General features: G+C 34.2%; 2 protein-coding genes and 1 pseudogene across 6 annotated transcripts; 1 reads left to right on the forward strand and 2 right to left on the reverse strand.

Moving 5' to 3' along the window:
• Positions 1 to 895: 895 nt before the first annotated feature.
• Positions 896 to 2,620, reverse strand: LOC119641608 (annotated as a pseudogene).
• A 3,890-nt stretch (positions 2,621 to 6,510) lies between these two features.
• Positions 6,511 to 13,762, forward strand: LOC119641635 (hydroxymethylglutaryl-CoA synthase 1). Of its 2 annotated transcripts, none has more exons than XM_038040415.1 (2): positions 6,511 to 6,525; positions 11,952 to 13,762. In XM_038040415.1, the coding sequence occupies exon 2, from the start codon at positions 11,978 to 11,980 to the stop codon at positions 13,361 to 13,363; it is 1,386 nt and encodes a 461-aa protein (XP_037896343.1). In that variant the 5' UTR covers positions 6,511 to 6,525; positions 11,952 to 11,977; the 3' UTR covers positions 13,364 to 13,762. The 2 variants fall into 2 exon arrangements, with proteins under 2 accessions (XP_037896343.1, XP_037896341.1); XM_038040413.1 differs by lacking the exon at positions 6,511 to 6,525 and adding an exon at positions 11,832 to 11,883.
• An 82-nt stretch (positions 13,763 to 13,844) lies between these two features.
• LOC119641636 (alpha-N-acetylgalactosaminidase) lies at positions 13,845 to 20,239 on the reverse strand. Of its 4 annotated transcripts, none has more exons than XM_038040418.1 (9): positions 20,133 to 20,239; positions 19,554 to 19,810; positions 16,720 to 16,897; positions 16,380 to 16,649; positions 16,151 to 16,312; positions 15,962 to 16,101; positions 15,826 to 15,898; positions 15,609 to 15,761; positions 13,845 to 15,086 (listed from the first exon to the last, which is right to left on the reverse strand). In XM_038040418.1, the coding sequence occupies exons 2-9, from the start codon at positions 19,712 to 19,714 to the stop codon at positions 14,895 to 14,897; spliced, it is 1,329 nt and encodes a 442-aa protein (XP_037896346.1). In that variant the 5' UTR covers positions 19,715 to 19,810; positions 20,133 to 20,239; the 3' UTR covers positions 13,845 to 14,894. The 4 variants fall into 4 exon arrangements, with proteins under 4 accessions (XP_037896346.1, XP_037896345.1, XP_037896344.1 ...); XM_038040417.1 differs by having other exon boundaries at positions 20,035 to 20,239; XM_038040416.1 differs by having other exon boundaries at positions 19,995 to 20,239.
• Positions 20,240 to 20,793: the final 554 nt, after the last annotated feature.

Raw genomic sequence — 20,793 nt, forward strand, 5'->3', positions numbered from 1 at the left:
TAATACATCTCTCGATTTAAATTTGTCAGTCCATCCATGTTTGTGTTTTTTTGTTCAACCTGCAGACCGCAGATGAGGTTCGAAATATTTTGAGGAAATTTGTTGCCCTGCAGTTATTTATAACTGTAGCAAGGTGTAAAGTATTTACTGGTGGGCCATGACTCATTATACTAGTTCTCCTTGCCTCTCTTTAATTTATAACGAGCTTATTGATATTATCACACAAAGATATTGTCACTAAATGACATATACACACAGATATATTACAACTTCTGGAATTTTGGAGTTTTTTTATTGAACGGTAAGTGACGTGTACTTGTCAAACGCGGATAACTGTGTAATGATCACGATAGAGACGTTAACATTGCTGTTATCCAAATTTCTTTTAAACAATTGGTCGATGTACGGTTAATTTGCCTAAGCCTACAGAAGATAGATTACCGTTCTGCTTCGAACAATGATTTCAAATTGGCATAACCAAGATAATGCCTTTTCAAATATTTGACCAAAATTGACCAAATTTTTCATACCAATTTAAAATATGTGTTTGTTTATGTATATATATATGTGTGTGTTTTACAAATGCATAACTCCCATTTAATCTACTACTTTCATTAATTTCCTCTCTCTCTCTCTGTGTCTGCCACTTGACGCTATTTCAAGAATATGCCCATCGAGATTTTCACATCGATAAACAAGTTAACTGCCTATGTCCATTATTCCCAGATTTCTTCATTAAATTTTATTGTTACGAATGAATATTTATCTACTAACTTATTTTACACAAAGTTTTTGTCGTTTTATGAAGTCATTTCGTCAAAACCTAATTTCATCTTATCCACCTACCGTGTTTGGCGAGTATACTCACCATCGCTACTAAGGTCGACAAAGTCAGTTAGCTAAGAGTGTATGTATTTAATGGGTCTAATAAAGCCTTGTTAGCCTTGCTTGGCAGACTTTCAGTCGACCGAAAGTTGCTATTAACTCCAATTAGTTCTATAGCCAACGTTAAATCATTTTCTTTGTAAACTAAAGAATTTCGTGATTTTTTTTTTAATTTTAAAAAATTTAAACCATAAACCTTTTTAATATACGCAGAGACAAAAGTTTTAAAATAATTTATAACACTCAATGAAACGTTAGGATAGCCTTGGGTAAGGCCTTCGTTGGCCGTTTTAATCTCTTTGCGATCTAAAGTGGATGCCATTAGTTGTTCTTGGAGACCCTCCAGCGTTATACCATAGATAACATCCATTGGGTCCATAACATTGCCCAATGATTTGGACATCTTTCGACCGTGCGCGTCGCGTACCATAAAAGGCAACTGCCCCAGGAACTTTTGACTGAAAAAGACCTTTCGAGCCACCCAAAAGACGAGAATATCGTCCCCAGTCTCCAAAAAAGTAGTAGGGAAGAAAGTCTTTAAGTCGTCGGTTTGATCAGGCCATCCAAATACGGAAAATGGAAACAGACTGAACCAAGTATCTAAGACGTCTTCATCTTGTTGCAAAACAATTTTGTAGACTTCAACTTGAAATTTTTCCGAAGCCTTTTGTAAAACTTCAGCCTTGGAGTGAACAACCACCCAATAATCACTATTATCCCGCTAAAGACGGAAGACATACATAAATTTTCATTATTGGATTCATAGCATGCTATACATACAGTGCCACCCATTATTGTGTCATCGTTAAAAGTTACATAATATGCAGGAATGCGATGACCCCACCACAGTTGCCGCGACACGCACCAATCTCGTATACCATCCATCCAATAGTACCAAATTTTCGTACGATGTTCTGGAATAATTTTCAGTTCACCTGAACGAACTGCCTTGGTTCCACCACATCTTTAGAGCGACTGCAGAACGGCACAACGATAGGATTATTATCATATCCACGATACAATTCCAATTCCTGTAGAGCCAATAGTATCTTTTTGCAACATTCAAAACGTCTCATCAATCTGAATTTCCCGCAGTCACCAACAATACGACCTTCATCCGTAAATATGTTAATAGAGGGAAGATTGTGCCGTTCACCAACTTCATAATCATTGAGATCGTGAGCAGGAGTGATTTTCACCGCGCCAGTACCAAAATTCATATCTACAAAATCATCGGCAATTATAGGTAAGCGACGATCGCAGAAAAGATGCTTAACATATTTGCCAAGCAAGTGTTTGTAGCGCTCGTCATTTGGATGAACAGCTACCGCAGTATCTCCAAGCATAGTCTCTATGCGGGTCGTAGCCACTCCTCATCTGAATCCTCTACGCAATAGGCGAATTTCACCAGGGCACCAAACTCCACTTTGTCGGAGTAACCAGGTATCGAAAGAAGAGTGCGTCCAGATATTTCCACCTTCTCCACCTCTATATCAGATATAGCTGAACGTAAAGTACATGACCAGTTAACTAGACGAGAACTTCGATATATGCAACCCTCTTCATGCAAACGAACGAATGCTTTAGTCACTGCTTTGCCTAATTGAGGATCCATTGTAAAGGCTACATGGGACCAATCCAAAGAGGAACCCTAAGATTTTAGTTGATCATATATACGTTCGCCCTTTTCACGACATTGGGTGCATTGGCTACCGCGCGTTCCAAATACATGCATAAAATCGATATAGCATCGTTGGAAACAAGAAACAAGCTTCATATCGTATGTGCAGTGTTAAGTAAATAAGAATTTTCGCTTTGCATTTTTAAATTGTATAACAAATTATGCCAAAATTTGTTAAGTCCCTTTAAGGGGAGATTTAAAACTCAGAATTTTATGGTTTAACAATTTGCGTATTTGACGATCTGTTTGCAAAAAAAAAAAACATTTAGAGAAAATAATGTAGAGTAAGGAAATTCTCCTGAAATCGATCTTTTCACAAACTTTTAACTTAACGTTTTTCCTTAAATATTAACGTTATTTGCTTTATACATTGATCCATGGCATTCCGAATAAATATTAAAGTGCGTGCGTGTCGCTTAAACTCCAATCATTCAAAAAAGTTTAATGTAACAGCTTTTATGTTCAAGGTGGTCAACGTATGTAGACTTTCGCCGCTAGTCCAGGAGTGTCAGTTGTCTTTAAAAAAGTTGGAACTGCTTGGCAAATACTATACTATTTTGAAATTTTTATTTCTATTTGGCCAGCTTACAATTTCAAAAACAAGGTAATAGGGCAGTGGTCACTTCCCATACACTGAGAGTGAATACAATTGTCCACTACTTTTTTTAAAAAACGCTGCGATAGAAGGAAGTAACCTAAACGCCAACCAACTATGCGTGCCCTGGCACCACCCACATAAGTCCAAAATGGATAAGCGCGCTTACGTTCTGGGTAGAAATGTCTGAAGGTGTCTATATAGCCTAAAGCTAAGAGCGCAGTCGTTTTCTCCCGTTCTTCTTTAGTGAAGCCGGCATTGCAGGTATGGGTTTTTGAGTTGGCCAAATCGATTCCTACATGTGACACATGTGGTGGAACCAAACATTCATAGCACCGCATAAGATAATTGGCATTCGATCATCGTATTTTTGTACGAAAACCTGAACTAATTTCTCCCATTTCATGCGAGCCTCTAAATTAACCAACTTTCTGACCAAATTCGGCTCTTAGACATTCATTAAAAAGAAATTTTCATATTCGGCAGTAATGACGGAACCGTTACCACCAAATTCGTCGTTACCAATGCCATATTCCACATTCATAAGCATAATTTTTGAGAAAATAGCGACACCGGCTTAGCCACCAATTTTCTTAACTTTTCCTTATCTTTTTTCAGTAAACTAAGAAGTTTTATTTGAACGAGATTAATAACTATATAAACACTGGTTGGTAGTGCAAATAGCTTTAATTGCGGACTCAACGTTATCGATTTTATCATCAATACCGTCCCGTCCAACTATCCCCTATATCCTCCTGTTCAAAAAAATGCAGAGATAAAAAGTTTAAAGCAAAACGTGTTCCGATTGTACCACCGACAACTTGGCATCCCTAAAACTGATAAGCAAAGCATTCCTCATTGAGCCGCGAAGTGAAAAGCCATCGGATGAAAATAACTACAAACTCCAAAATTGACAGATTGGAGAAAATTTCTTTCACCACTTTTCTTATTTATTAAAATCAACTCTGTGCTCTCTCCGTTCTCCAAAAATGGTACTTTTTTTATTAACGATGTAAAGGAAAAAACCAGCTAACGGTTTTTCGCGAGAAAACCGGATCTTACCCCTTCTGCAAAAACGTACATTAGAGTCTTCTTCGGATGGCAAAAGTTCTCATTCAGCGTTTAAAATGCAGGATTCCTGCTTTGATGTTATGCTCAAGCACGAAACAGAAACAGATGCCAATAGATCTAATGAATCTCTACAAATTGAGGAAATTTATGAAGCCGAAGCAAATAATCTACACAAAAAACCCACGACAGTTGGGGAATCAATAGAATTGCAAAAATCTGATGAGCATTCAAATCAGAGAATTTAACGGAATTCTGTGCGTAGCAAACAATCGAGAAAATCTCCATCTAATGCAGTTTGTTCCTACATTAAGAAACGCAATCTCAGACGTCAACGTAACGTTAGTAAATACAAAACTTTATTGAAAGTTAACGATGACAAAGCTTTATTGAAAATGTCCGACTTAAATTTGAATTTACAACGTCATCTCAGTTACGGTGCCAATGGTGACAGTATTAATATGAGTCAATCGTATTCGGAACTAAATTTACCTATCGATGTTATGCTTAATTCGTCCTACTCTAATTTATCAACCGATAAACCCAACTCCCGAACTAGCAAACTAAGCTGTGATGTGGGAATACAAACGAATACTTGTGGAATTGGAAACATTTCAGATAATGATGATGATGAGGATAAAGAGAATTATGATAAAGAAAGGAAAAATCATATAAAATCCGAAAAGGAGAAAAATAACAAAAGGCAAAGATTGCTTAAACACAAGCCTAAAGAAACAATTGTCATAAGATCAGGAAGTGGTCGCAGGCTATTTTAATGGCCGCAGTGGATTGAAAATATAAAGATGTAAACTTGGCAGCAATATAAATCAGTTATAATTGCTTATTCTTTATACGCTTATTCTTTAAAGTCACCATAGATTATACAAATACATGTTCAATTATTGAGAAGTGTAAACAAACATATACGCTTATTCTCACATGGTTGGCATTTTTACAAATTATTGAGAACATATATACGCTTATTCTCTAAAAGCACCATACCAACTGTGGTGGCACGGCTTGCCTTTTTCCAAGAAACAGATTCCTTCAACAACGGCAGGATTAATCTGCTTGAATACCTTAGCCAGTTGATCGAAACGTTTCTTCATTCTAAGATAATTCAAATATTATATAAATAATATTTATAAATTACTAATTAAGCGAGACTTTATTTATTATTGCAAATATTACTATAGTTTTAATTTACGTTTATAATAGTGTAGGGGAGCCAGCCATTCAAAACAATTGGCAACGCGCCTATCACCTTAAGTGTGGTGGGGAAACCCTTGATAAACGAACCTTTAATAATGTTTTGGTATTCAATTCTGCTTAATTGTGACATATTTAACAATGCTTAGTAATGTTAACGATATTTAATAATGTTAAATATTGTTTTGATGCTTAACATGAGGACTGCAACTAAAGCTTCGAAATTTGTGAAATATTTCACAACTTTGCCCTAACCGAAAGAACCGACAATTATGTCGGACGCTGTATCCGGATCTAGATCTTTAGAATTAAAGGAGAAGACGGGCGGTGTGTAAATGGCTGGAACCGTACAATTTTTGTCGCCATTTCATTTGAAATTATTGCACGCAACTTGATATTGAAAATGATCTAAATCTCACAAAGCACACGCCTACGGCAACATATAAACTGAGAACACTTTTGTTTTTAAACGTAAGGAAAATGGTTTTTCTGCTTATTACAATTACAAATATGTTCACTCATATTCTATAAATGATCTCACAGCACTAGTACAATACTGGAAAAAAATCAGACACGCCCACTTAATTGAGTAGAGAATTGAAATTTTTATTTATTCGAATAAAAGTGAATGTTAACATATGGAAATCAATGTAAATGAGTACAATAAAGCCGCAGCTTGTTGAAAATAAAGCAACGCTTAAGCCCTTACTTGAGCTTAGAGAGAAATTAAAAAACTTAACATCAACAAATATAAAATGATTCAACTCTACATTTATGGCATTTGTCTTAATCACTAAATTCCCATTTTTCTAAATATGATATTGCTTATAAAAGGCAATCCTTTTATAATAGAAGCAAATAATTTATTTCTGGCAATACCTGCTATTAAATCTACCATAAAAATCAGCGGTTTGCAAGCAAATGCTCTCTTTCCAATTGAACAGTTTATGTAGGAATTTATTTACATGTCACATTTTTAATTATATATGCAGTGCCAATTTTAATTAATTTTTTTTATTGAATAAATAACAAAAACGATAATTGAAAAAGTCAATTCAGTTAATAAAAGAATAAAATCGTAAAAAAGGTAAATTTAAGTGATAAGGAGAGATAATAACAAAGGTGATTTATTTTGAAATAGTGAAATTTCTTTTTTAATTAATATAAAGTGAAAGTTTGTTATGGGATGGTAGGATGGATTTTTCTTCTCCATATACATACACGTGTGTGAAAATGCATTGGCATATAAACGTAGAAAAATGCCCATATGTACATATAACACAAAAAAGAGAACTAAAAAAAATATACGTATGCATGTACTAAAGCAACGTTAAAACAAAAAGTGATATAACTAAATTCGTACCAATTGCAGCAAATTTCTAATCAATAGCTATTTAGTATTAAAATGATAAAATATTCAGTGTTATTCTTTGTTTTTCTAGCTGTTTACTAATTTAGTCGATTACTAATTAAATGAGGCTCAAGTCCAACGTGAGTTTAATAAACAAATTCAAACAGAAAGGTTTTTATATACTGTTTAGCGTCAAATGATAAGAATTGCAATGGATTAATAAGTACAATGTTAACAAAAAAATAAATAGTTTTATTTTAGCGTAAGTGTTGTAAACAAATCATAGGGTTAGTAATATGCATAGTTATGCTATACGCCAGATGAAGGACTCTATGTAAAATAAAGCCGAGTAATCGTCCATTTGTTGCTGGCAAAATGATCAATTTGATTTTATTCAATGATTTCGTTCACACTAGCTTTCACTTTGCAGCGCACGATTATGTCAACAGTCATTTCTTTTATGCCATTAATCAGCCCAAATGGTTTTCGTTGAAATAGGTATCTATAGACATATTTGTATGTCTTGCATAGTTCTTATATCTATGTATGTTAATAACCAAGCATTACAGTTGCGGTTCTTTCAAATTTCCCTCCAAATTTACAACGTGAGCCAAGCTTACCCTACTAAAGCTCGATAAGGAGACACGACCAACAAAAAGACTTGAAAAACAAAGTGACTGGCAATCTTTTTTGACAAACTGAATATGAGTATTAAGGCCAATACCCAATTTTATTGCTTTTGAAAGCAGAATGGTTGTGCTGTATCGTAGGCGTGGATAAGCAATTTGCATAGAATTTGAAGCCAATAGGAAAATTTTTACCGCAAATACACACACGAACATACTTAAATGGATTCAGAAATTGACGCAGTTTAAATGCAGATTTCCTTCTGTTTGTTCCAGATGCAGGTTTCCTTCTGTTGTCCCATACGTAGGTAAAGGATATAAAAAAATAATTTTGAACTTAACGTGAAAAAACTATATGAAATATTTTTTTTGACCTAATATCCGCAAGCGGAAGCAAATATCAACATACATAGGTACTGGAAGAAAAGAAGTGAGGAAAGAAGGATGGAGTCTGAAGCTCCTGGCTGGGAGATTTGTGAACAAGTACTATATTTTTCGCTATAGTCGTAGTCACGGGCCAATCGTAATCGGAGTATGATTCAGCACTAAGAATCGAATTCCAGTATGCCGATCTGATAATTGCGTTTCTTATCTACTAGACTCTACGAATGGAGGGAAAGTAAACCTAGTTCCAGGTGAAGAGTTAATAGACGTAGCAATATATGTATTTAGTTAAAGAAAGTGTGAAGAATGCCTACAGACTAACAACAATTTTACCAAACTTATTCACGGAATAATGGACTAAACGTAAAAATTTATAACGCATATTTAAATTATAATCTAGCAACTCATTAACAGAACGTGGCGAAGAACTGACTGAAGCTATTCATTTTACAAATGTTTAAGAGCTGTAGACTTTGACAGGAATAAATTTATTTTTATTTAATCTTTTTCTTTTAAGACAAGAAATATTTCGTTGGCTTTTACACCTTTAGTTGCTATTATAAAATAGGCTACAGTCTCTTATATTTTTAGTGGTATTCATTAGAAGCGTCATAAAAATTAATTCGATACTAAACAACGCAACAAAGATAAGTAGCTTCTATGAAGGGACGTCTGACGTTCCTTCCTTCGATTATCTGTCGGTTTATTCTCAATTTATGTGGCTTGGTAATTCAAATTCAATTTGTTTTTACGAATATTGAAAGAAAATAGAAGAAGAAAGAAGTAAATGAGCGAACTTCGAATTCTGGCAAGTTAAAGGAAAAGTAAATAAGCGAACTTCGAATTCTGGCAAGTTAAAGGAAAAGTAAATGAGCGAACTTCGAATTCTGGCATTTTAACGCAGAAGTAAATGAGCGACCACTTGTTAGAATGTAACTATTGAAAATATTTATTCTCCTTTCTCCGCATCAAGGATATTAGAAAAGTTCCTCTCAGAAATAAAAGGGATTAATTTGAATAAATTTTTTTGAGGTACCGTGATGGGCGCGTTGCCAATTGTTTTAAATGGCTGGTTCCCCTGGAGGCCTACACCATTATAAACTTAAACAACACATTTTGCCTCTATAGCCTTCAAGACGAAAGAAAAATATCATTCAGTTCGAATGAAAGAGAGAAAAATCATAGACGGACGGACAAACACTCACTATTTTCATCGATAATAAGTAAGAACATTATGGTCCAGCAAGGCCACCGTCAAATACCTTACCTCACAATGTCTAAAACAACTCTAATTTTTGTATGAAATTACTATTAAGGGTTAGTTTTTATTACCAGATATATTCCAAAATATAGTCCAAATTTGGTACAGTTTGTATTTTTTTGTTAAACTACTATTATGATATAATTTTCATCATGAAATATTGAAAATTATACTTTTTGTCTTATGAAATTTAGTTTTCGTTGTATGAAAGGGTTCAAAAATTGCCTCAGCGGGTCCAGAGTTTTCATACCAAGTTGGAACGCCCAAATACTACTACTTAGCCACTTTTGCTGAGTAGTTTTGAAAATTAAAATTTTTTCCCATATAATAAGTTTTCAGAATACGGTGCTAGACGGAGAGTGGTCAAAAATGTGAACCGCTCAGAACCATTTTCAATAGCGTTTGTCCCGTACTGTACGTCACTGTACCAAATTTCATCAAAATATCTCATAAATTGCGACCTGTAGCTTGAACACAACTTCAGATTACGGTTCTGAATAGGTAAGCTTAATAAAAGTATACCCTGCGGCACGAGTAGTGTAGGGTATAAAAAAAGGTAAAATCTACAGGCATTTTACGCCACTTTCGCTGGTTATTTTTTGGCGTTCCACACATTTAAAATATCAAATATACCTTGCACGTTAATAATATTCTTCTAAAAACGGCAAATATGAAGAACGCAAACTGTATATTTTTTCTTAATTGTTTGTAATATTTAATTTCATTGCAACCATTTGCCCAAGCAGTGAGACTCATATTTAAAAAGAAACGAAATGATATGATATCATTGAATTGACGATTGGAACGACGAAAGATAAAAGCAAGAATAAATTTTTTTTATTAGTTGTTTAAAAAGTTCCAAAATGTGAACAAAGGTTAATGATTTGAAACGATTAGACAGATAATAGACAAGCTAAGACCTCTTTATGTGCGTCACTATTTTACTTGATATTGTAGTTTTTTCACCTTAACTTACTTGCATTCAATTTTTGCTAACGATCTGTCAGTTGTTTAATTTATTTTCATACAAACAGTTACCATTTAAACGCTTGTGTCAAGTATTGAATTTAAATTTTAAACGCCAATATATCTAAAATATCTAAATACAAATAAAAAAAACGGATTTGAAAAAAACGTACGCAAAAATACGTAAGACGACCATGAACACCATAAAGCCAAGCTTGTGTACTTACTTCTAGATGATCACATAGCTGAGAGTTAGCTTTCGCTTTTGTATTCAGCTGTTTGGAAAAAACAATAGCGAAAGCTTAATTTTAATACGTGATTACTCCTTTGAAGTTTTCACTGAATTTACGGCAGGGTTGTTTGTCCTCTTGTACTCATTTGGTGAACACATTCCCATTTTTAATCAGAGATATTCTCATATTTTGAGAATGAAATTTAATCGACAAGGGTTCGATTTGTTAATCTGACTCAATACCCAAATATGCGAAAAGCTGATCAAATTTTCCTCGTCATTGGGATGTCTAACGAAAAAAAATATATATATGAAAAAGGGAAGATATGAAACTACAAATGGCTCAAAACAAAATATCCGTCAGCACACGGCGCACTAAGTTTGTTTTTCTTTCGATGGCGCCCATAAGTAAGCGTCGAAAATTCCACAATGAGATTTTCTGCCCGTTCATTTCATGCAAAGACAACGGAAAAAAAGCAGAAACTTGCTAGCTTCCGTAGATTAGGTGTGAGGACAGAGCAGATTCCGACCACAGTTATTAATGGACCAAAAGTCCATTCTGATTATTCTCATCAAGCAGTTGCAAAAGATCGTAGCTATAGTCAGTGCTCAGTCGGTAAAGACGTAACACTCACCGATTGGCTGCGCCATTACTTTTCCTATCTACTTCTCTTTTCACATTTCTTTTTGGCCGTCACCGTGTTCCACAAATAGCAGACATGCCATGAGTGATTGGTCACATTAAAAAACAATGGAAAAGAAGTCTTATCTTAAAATTTCGAATCATCTCATTAATTAACTGGACCGATTCCGATCGATGTCCGCAGTAAGCAAAAAGATTTATGGAAACGCAAGCCTTTGCTTTCATATGTATATATATATAGATGTCACTTACAGTACAAGGGTGTATTTAGTTTGTGCGAATGCATGCAACGCACAGAAAGAGTTGACATAGGCCCAACTTTTACTCGTGATCGGATGTAGGCAAGTAAAATAATCGATTAGCAGATTCCAATTAGACGCGAAAGCAAATTAAATTAAATCTTATAAAATGAAATAACATCGAAAAAAAACGATACTTTCAACGTATTTATCTAAATAGCAATCAAATGCTTACACATTTACTTGATCGGCTTACTTATTGCCATAACTTAAAAAGCCAAATGCTGGAAATTCGGCTTGAAACGATTGCGAGACTTTCTTCTTTAGGTTCGTTGTACTGATAGCTCTTGCTGTGTGTTATAATTGTCCAACCAATAATTATACTTTTATAAAAAATTGTCAAGTGAAAGTTTGTTTTCCTTCTTTTTGTTTCTTTTTCTGGCATTCATTTGCACTCTATAAGAAAGTGCGGTACCTTTTCCAACGGCAGATTAAATCCTTTAAACGAACTAAATGAAAATATTTTAGCCATACTTTAACAATTGGCTTGCGGTTCATCGTTCGTTATTGAAGATTAAAAATATTTGAAAGTTCTCTAAAAATTTTCTTTAGTCAGATCTTTATTTGATTGCAAAATTAAATTCTTAATATAAACAAATTGAAATTTTAATTGTTTATTTTCTCTGTTGTGATCATCAAGTTTTGTGTGCTTTTAAAACGATCTGCACAGTCTGGCATATTTGGTAATTGATGTTGTTTTCATTTTCTAATTTCAGATTTAATTTTATTATTAATTTTTTTTTTTGTTAAGGAGGAACAAGAGGAAATATTAAAAGAATGTGGCCGGAGAATGTGGGTATCTTAGCGATTGAGATTATTTTCCCGTATCAATACGTCGATCAAACAGAATTGGAAGAATATGATGGGGTATCGGCTGGCAAATATACAATTGGCTTAGGCCAAGACAAAATGGGTTTCTGCTCGGATCGTGAAGATGTAAATTCTTTATGTCTCACGGTTGTTTCGCGACTGCTTGAAAGGCATCGCATTGAGCCTATCGAAATCGGCCGATTAGAAGTCGGAACTGAGACTATTGTTGACAAATCGAAATCGGTAAAGTCAGTACTAATGCAGTTATTTGCTGATAGCAATAATACGGATATCGAAGGTATTGATACCACAAATGCTTGTTATGGCGGAACGGCGGCCTTATTCAATTCAATCAACTGGATTGAATCGTCCAGCTGGGACGGCCGTTACGCTTTGGCGGTGTGCGCGGATATAGCGGTCTACGCAAAAGGCCCTGCGCGGCCTACAGGTGGTGCAGGTGCAATTGCTATGCTTTTGGGACCAAATGCTCCTCTTACTTTCGAAAGAGGTTTAAGAGCCACACATATGACACACGTGTATGATTTCTATAAGCCTGATCTAAGTTCCGAATATCCAACAGTCGATGGCAAATTATCGATTCAGTGTTACCTGTCAGCCTTAGATAAATGCTATCAGCTGTATCGTAAGAAATTTGAAAAGAAATATCCATATGCTGAAATCTTAGGTTTGGATAATTTTGATGCTCTACTATTTCATACGCCTTTCTGTAAACTTGTACAGAAATCGGTAGCTCGATTAGTGTTTAATGATTTCCTTTTAATGGCGGATGAGGCAAAACGTGGAATTATTTATCCAGGCTTAGAGCGTTTCAATAAAGCCACCTTTGAGGCAACTTATTTTAATCGTGATATAGAGAAAGCTTTTATGACACAATTTGCTAATGTGTTTGAAAATAAAACCAAGAAATCTTTACTGGTAGCTAATCAAGTTGGCAACATGTATACTCCCTCGGTATATTCAGGACTCATATCGTTGCTGGTGAATTCAAAACCCGATCAGCTGGTAGGCAAACGTATTGGAGTCTTTTCGTACGGATCGGGACTGGCGGCATCTATGTACTCATTGAAAGTAACAAAAAGTACGGCAGTCTTAGAACAGTTCATGGAAAAACTTGACCATATTGTGCCAATGCTTAATGTGCGCAAAAAAGTTAAACCAGAAATATTTGCTGAACTTATGGAGATACGGGAGAAAAATAATCATGCTGCGCCCTACACACCAACCGGCAGCATTAATGCCCTATTCCCGGGGACCTACTACCTCAAAAGTGTCGATGAAATGCATCGGCGCACTTACGAACGCACACCGCTTATATCCAATGGAGCACACTGAGCATGGAACAATTTTAAGGCTGCACAACATCGTTAAAATATAATAATTTAAAACTTTGATAGCTATAGCAGTATAGTAATAAGCTATCGAGACATTTATGTTTATAAGTTTTTTTTTTTTTTAATTTTAAGAAGTGAAAATGGGAAGTCGGAGGTTGGGAAGAATATTGTATATATCTACGCTTGTGTACATTTAAGAAAACACTTTTATATTGCAAATTGGATTTTGATTATTGGTCATGGTTTCTCATCTCTTTCTATTCTATGTTTCCTTGTCTCTCTAGCAAAACGAACATGTTAATGAAATACATAAACTCGACAATAATTTCTCTTGCGTTGTATCGTAATAATGTGAAAAGTTCGAAGAGCTTAAATAAATGAAGAACAAAATAAAAAGAAACCGTATTCCTATGAATATATTATACTATATAATAAGACAAAGCCTTAATAATTTTAAATATACTCATTTTAACGATCTCGACTAGCATTTAATTTTATAGCGTATCCTATCGCCATTTATGGTACAAATGTGTATATTAAGTTTGTGCGGATGTATGCAACATCCAGAAGGAACTGAGGTAGAGCCATCTTCTTTTTATACCGGTCGATTCGTGTTCTGACCCAAGATGAATCCTACTGAAAACGGTTCGGATCGACCACTTCCTATGGACAAACTTTGATCGATGCGGAAAGTGACTGTCAATCGTTACATTAAAAGATGTGCCCATATGCAGTTGTTCGGTGCGTTGCATACATGCGGAGAAACTTAATATACCCTTACACCATTAGGATTCTGGTATAAACATATTATATTATTGCACCTATACCACTTGTGATACAAGGTACAATTAGTTTGTGCGGAGTTGTGCGACAGGCAGAAGGGCAAACATATATTATCAAGTGAATGGAGTTTCAATCTACTTTATGATCAAGTAACCACGTAACGTTACAGGTAACGATCGCTCTTAACGGCAATAATAGTTCTCTCTTCTTGCTTCTATTACTTCAAGGTTTAATATATTTTTCCTCTTGTAGCGTAGCTAAAAGTTTCGCTTAACACAGAATGAAAGCTTACAATAGAAAACATGCGAATAGCCAAATTAAATATGGACTTTAATCAGGCCGTGTTCTTCTTCAGTTATACTTTCACCGCTTCTCTTTGTTGAAAGCCGTGGCGATATTCTTCCGCAAGGCAATATGGAGTGATAAGTAATTATTAAAAGAACACGGTCTTTGCCGCGCCGTGAACTCAACAACGTTATCTAATTTAAAAAATCATTTGCAAAATCAAAACAAAAACCATTGGTAAATTGGTACAGTAAGCTAAAACGTTAACATATGACATTGATTTGATTGTAGTGTCCAGAGATTAAATAATGAAATGCTTTAAAAAAATATTACGATGCGTGCCTTAGGACATTTCTATTATTCCATTTGCTTACCCTATCTCAAAGGAAATTATATAAAATTTAAGCATATTGATAATGTAGTAATAATTTCAGTTCATTTTGTTAAATTTATTTAAAAATTTATTAAAAAAATGAAACTTCAAATTTAAAAAAAGTAACGCCTGAAAGAAGAGGCAAAATAATGTAATTAGAAATGATTGATAATAAGGAGATTGTGTGCAATGTGTGTTTAAACTTACCATTTGGAATCACGCGAGTTTTGAAAACATCCGCCGGTCGAAAATTACCAACGAATCTGTTGTTATCATATAAATCCTAAGGAATTCAAAAGAAATACTTTTTTAAATAAAACATTTAAAAAATACCATTAAAGTAAAGGTAAAGGTAAAAAAGGTAAAAACACTATTAAATACCCTACACCACTTCGCTTTGTACAGTTATTTAAACAACAACATTTCAAAGTAGGGTTTTATATGGGAAGCGCCTGAAAAAGTGGCCCGATGAAAACCTCTTTCAAAAGACTATTGCCTAAACCCGTCAGTGTATCGAAACCCATCCAAAATATGTAAAAAATTTGGACTCATAGATTGAACACAACAATACAACACCGACGGAGAAACAGACAAGCTTAGATTGATTAAGAAAGTGATTCTAACTCAGTCAATAAGAGGTGATGGATGTGTCTTAAATTCTTTTAGACCTTGGTTATAGGCAGTGGTTGATTTGAATCATATTCAATAGCGTTTGGTGTTGGAGCAAAATACGTCGGTGTAGGGTATAACAATAACAACTCCTTTTATCTGAATAAAAGTAATAATTGTAGGAATTAATACTTACCGTTACAATGTAACCTTTGTCAGATACAAGATTCAATTCGTTGAGACGGAAACTAATAGCATAAGGTGCACCATCGCTGCGACGACTAACAAAAGCGACTGCGTAAGATTGATTGCCGTCAGTTCGTACCGGAATAATGGGTCGTGACCAAACCTAAGTTCGTAAGAAATTTATGAAAAAAAAGGCAATCAATGAATGGCAACTATTTTAATTCTACCTCAATGTCCTTTTTCAAAAGTAGACGACGTCCCTGTATGCCCAAAGGATCTTGATCGACAGCAATAATATGCCTGGAAATATATACATTTTAAGTATTCTAGGAATATTTGATACTTCAGTAGAAACTAATTTACTTATTCTGTAAAATTTCTCTAATTTCGGGCCGTACAGTCTTTAAATCATTCGACATTATTAAGGGTGCTGCTAATATGGACCAAACAGCCATTTGTAATTTACTTTGGTCGTATGACAGTCCGTAGTTACCTAAAATCAACTGAAAAGCAATTGAAACAATAATTTTGCGTTATATGTAAAACGTTTACCATATCAGGATCATTCCAATGACCAGGTCCAGCGTGCGGTTGAATACGATCTTGATTTTTCGAAAAATAATCCATTATTTTGAATACTGATTCTAACGAATCGTCAATGTCTTGCCAGTTGCGCCATAAATTGCAATGTTTCTTTAAAGCTTCATAGTTAGGCTAAAGCAGATAAAAAATCTTACTACTCTATAAGATCTTTAGTAACAAGAAGCGTGAAAAAACGTACCAATTTTCCTTTATCTTCTTGATAAACAGGCCAACTACATGAATAAACCATTGGCCTGCCAGTTCTATTCAATAGTCTCCCGAATTCTGGATAACCTTTATCCATTTCATTAATATCAGCATAACAACCATCTAACTTCACATAATCAACATCCCAATCAGCAAAGCTTTGAGCATCTAAGGCCATATGTTTAATAACACCCGGATATCCGGCGCACGTCTGCGTACCAAAATCCTGATACAAACCGAATTTTAAACCTTTGCCATGAATCTATGCGGAATAAGAAGAAAAAATAGTTAAAACAATTTAAACAAAAGATCTGTTTTTACGGTAAACTTACATAATCGGCCAAAGCTTTTAGTCCGCTAGGAAATCGCTCACGATCTTCAATTAACTTTTCGGTAATATTATCACGCGTTTTCTCCAACCAGCAATCGTCTATAATAATATACTCGTATCCAAGATCAGCATAACCCTCGGACACTAAATAATCAGACGTTCTTTTAAATAATTGCTCACTACAATGAAAAGATAATTAATAGTTAAGCATTTTGTTTCATCTATGATGAAAATGACAGACATGAAAAAGAAAACTACAAAACTAGATCAAAAACCTAACTAAACACAGGAGTCATAAACATTTTTCCATTAATCTTAATGATTTATATACAATGAGTACTAATTATTTATATGAAAATATTTTAATAAATAAAAGATTAGTATTAAAAAGCAGAATGCATATATTTTTTTGGATCTCTAATCAAATAATCAGTTTACTTTACTCCTGCTTCAAGCAAGTTAAGCCTGTGCATCAGAACGTGTAAAAAGACAATGCAGGAGCTAATCTGCCTTCACTCCGACATTCGGGCTAGTCTAAAGCACCCTTAAAGGGCTTGCAATAACTTCTAAGCTTATGCTGGAGTACATTCAAACCCGAAGCGCCATGAGATGCACCAATATCGCGTACTCGAACATTCAGTTATCGAATGCAGTGAAGCTTAGCTGACCGTCTAGCCAAGAGGGGAGCCTGAGGAGCAATGATAGGCCTGGCTTACCAAGGAGCGACATCATGCTTCTACACGGGTTATAACTTCTAACGAATTTAATTTCGTTGTTGTTGGACGAATAGGTTATGGATGTGGACAGAAGATTGCATTGAAAATATTAGAGTAATTGGCATTTTTTCCTTAGATAATATTTTATTTTAATGGGTAGAGATTTGTAAATTCATAAATCAAAGATTAAAAATAGCCCAGTTCTTTACTAAATCCCAAAATTCGAAATTGTGGATTAAAAGACTATGATAAACTTGCATGCCGAGCCGAAGGGTCACTGAAATATATCCCGGGCCATTTCATTTACAAACCTCTTTCCGTATAAGAAATATTGTAATCTTAACAACATGCTGGCGTCCTAAACGTTGATAATTAAAACATATTCTTACATGTTTGCCATTGATCAAGTTTCACCAAGCAGCAGACAAGCCTTAATACATAAAATTAAAGCATACCTTTTTAGTGAGAGCCCCTGATCACAGCCATAAACATGTATAGTAAAATTGCCTGTAGTTTTTAACCTTTATCAAAATTGCTTTAAAGTCTGCAGCCAATAATTATTAGACTTTCAAATTTCTGGTATTGATTTTCAATAAACCCCAAAATTATGCTTTCATAAAGTAATTGACAAAAATCAGCAAAAACGAAAAAAAACAAAGAGAAGAACAAAATTATTTGATTTAAACAAAAGCTGCCACTTGTCCTAGGAATCTAAACAAAAGCTGGTGGAATTTCTATGAATATAAACAAAAACTCAGAAAAATTCTCCTCGCAACATTTTTACTTTGTTTATGTTCATGTTTGCTTATGTTTGTTTATGTTTAATGGCTTTCGAAAGGCGACGTGATTTCCTACGGCAATAGTAAAGACTGAGAATGGGCTATCAACCGTGAGTGGTATGAATTAGCAAATTTGGGTCGACAAACTGTTGAACGTGAGATGACGAGTGTCAATAACCAGTATAAAATATCTCGGTACCGCCTTAAGCATATCTAGTTAGCCGACCTGAGTAGAGTAGCTAACTTTTTCCGATTTATGCAGATCAAGCAAAGAAAAGAATTTAACAGATATCAGTTACATTGCTTTACCATTTAACAGATCTCAGTTACATTGCTTTACCATTTAACAGATCTCAGTTACATTGCTATGCCATTTCTTTTAGTTTAGAGAGTAAGATGTACTTTCTTTTATAGAAATTGTAAAGGAAAAAAGCCAGCTAAAGCTTTTGGCGAAAAATCAAAGCCATTTTACAAGTGCCCAAAGAGCTTGGTGAAAAATTGAAATCGAGTGAGAAATTACCAAAAAAATAAATATATATTATAAATAAAAAAGGGAGATACCAAATAAAATTTTATATTGTATTAAAAATTGGAAAATTTCTCTAAAAAGGCTTTTTTGTACAGAAAGTAGAGCATCGCCCGTATAACATTGATTTATCCACTGTAGTTTTTGAATAATGACCAAAAAACTAAATTTCTATTCCTTTTGAAAAACAGACTTTTCTCAGTTTACTTAACACTATAGACTTCTGCCAAGTTTGAAGTCAATAGCTTCATTTTTGCGGACAGGACAATACTTGCAACAGACATTACACAGACGAACAGACGGACATGCTTAAATCGATTTAGAATTTGATGCTGATCAAGAATATATATACTTTGTGTACTGTCTGATGTTCTCTTCTAGGCATTCCAAACGTTTTGATATAATGAATATGAAAAGATCAAATTTGTAATATTTTAGGCCGAAAATTGGCTCACAACAATGAATTGACTTAGAAATCCACCTTACCGAATTTGCACTACGTAGCTTGATTTTTGGAATACACTTTTTGGAAATGTAAGCCATTTTATGCCAAAAAGGCCCAAGTGCTAATTATTTATGGTTAACGGTATCTGTTTTATAGCCTCTCTGAAGCTTTCTTCTGAGCGTTGCACAGCGTTTGACAAAATTATTATATCCCGTCAAGCTTTTCGTATAGCTTTTGGGTATAAAAACCATCACTGTTTATTTGTAAACACAATATGAAAATGGTTATAAGAAAATTAATAAATTTTCTTTCAATATACTTGAGAATTTTAACAGACGCGAAGAAAATATTTGTCATATAAATATTCACCTGATGCACTCATCTGGATACTTGGAACAGTCGGTAATGCAGCGATAACGTTCCCAATGCATCCAGCCCATGGGAGGAGTACGCGCTAAACCGTTCTCTAAAGCGTAACAATTACATATCATTATTGTAAGTAAAACAAGGAATTTTTGAATTTTTCTCATGATTCTTCTTCTTTTACTTTTTATTAAAAAATTTTTCAATTTAATTTAGATAATTAATTCAATGAATAATCGAACAACTAATAGCGTCTAAGCAAACTGGATATGAATTTATATATGAACGAAAATTTATAAATAATTAAATAAACTAGTGATAAAAGACATTTGACTTTTTTTTTTTATAAGTAAGAAGTGAGTTTTATTGGACTTTAGATAAAAGACCAAAATTTATGTAAATTCACTGCTGGTGATTTTCAAATTTTGTCCTATATTTTCTTTTTACTATCATCGGAGCAATTATGTGAATAACATTATGCCGGTACTTATAATTCACTAAATACTTCACAACTTCTAGTACTTATTGCTTAAAAAGCATTTTAATTGCACCCTAGGTTATTATATTGTAATCATTATATTTTACTTTAAGTCATTTTTTTTTTATTCAAAAGATTTCATTCTTATCGATAAATATGAATTTCCCGTCCATTCGCTGCGTCCGTATGTTGCGAATTAATTCGACGATATTAAAATTTATTTGCCATGTCTTTATCTTATATTTAAGTCTTATGCATATTGCGTTTCACTTAGCTTAAGCCGACTTCTAGATACGTTTGCGATTGATCGCTTCGTTTCTAAAATGACTAGAAGTTACAAACGGAATGAAAATATTGATAACGGTTCACATTCCAATGATGTTATGAAAATGCTCACACAAACAGTTTGTATTTACATTACTTGTCCAAACTGTGGCCCCTTTCAATATGAGTATACAGAGAAATATTTGAAGAAATATTGTACACAGTCGTCTGTTGAAAATTCATAGTCAAAGTCTTCGCTATTTAAAATAAAAATAGAATTTAGACTTATTTCAAACACAGGGTTGTTATTTCGGCTGAAAAGGAGTCGAAAGCCTTTTGATAGATAAAAGCAAATGTAATGGTTTGTTCGGAAAATCATTTTGCTTTTCTGTTTTTTTTTTTCTTAAAGAATATGTAATTGCTTTTGGTCGGGGGCAAATTCACGATTAGACCGCGTTGCCGCTATAATCATTTGTTTGTTTATTTGATTTCAAGCAATAGCTT

The sequence above is a fragment of the Glossina fuscipes genome, unplaced genomic scaffold, assembly GCF_014805625.2.
Source record: "Glossina fuscipes isolate IAEA_lab_2018 unplaced genomic scaffold, Yale_Gfus_2 155, whole genome shotgun sequence".
In the NCBI taxonomy this organism is placed as follows: Eukaryota; Metazoa; Arthropoda; class Insecta; order Diptera; family Glossinidae; genus Glossina; species Glossina fuscipes.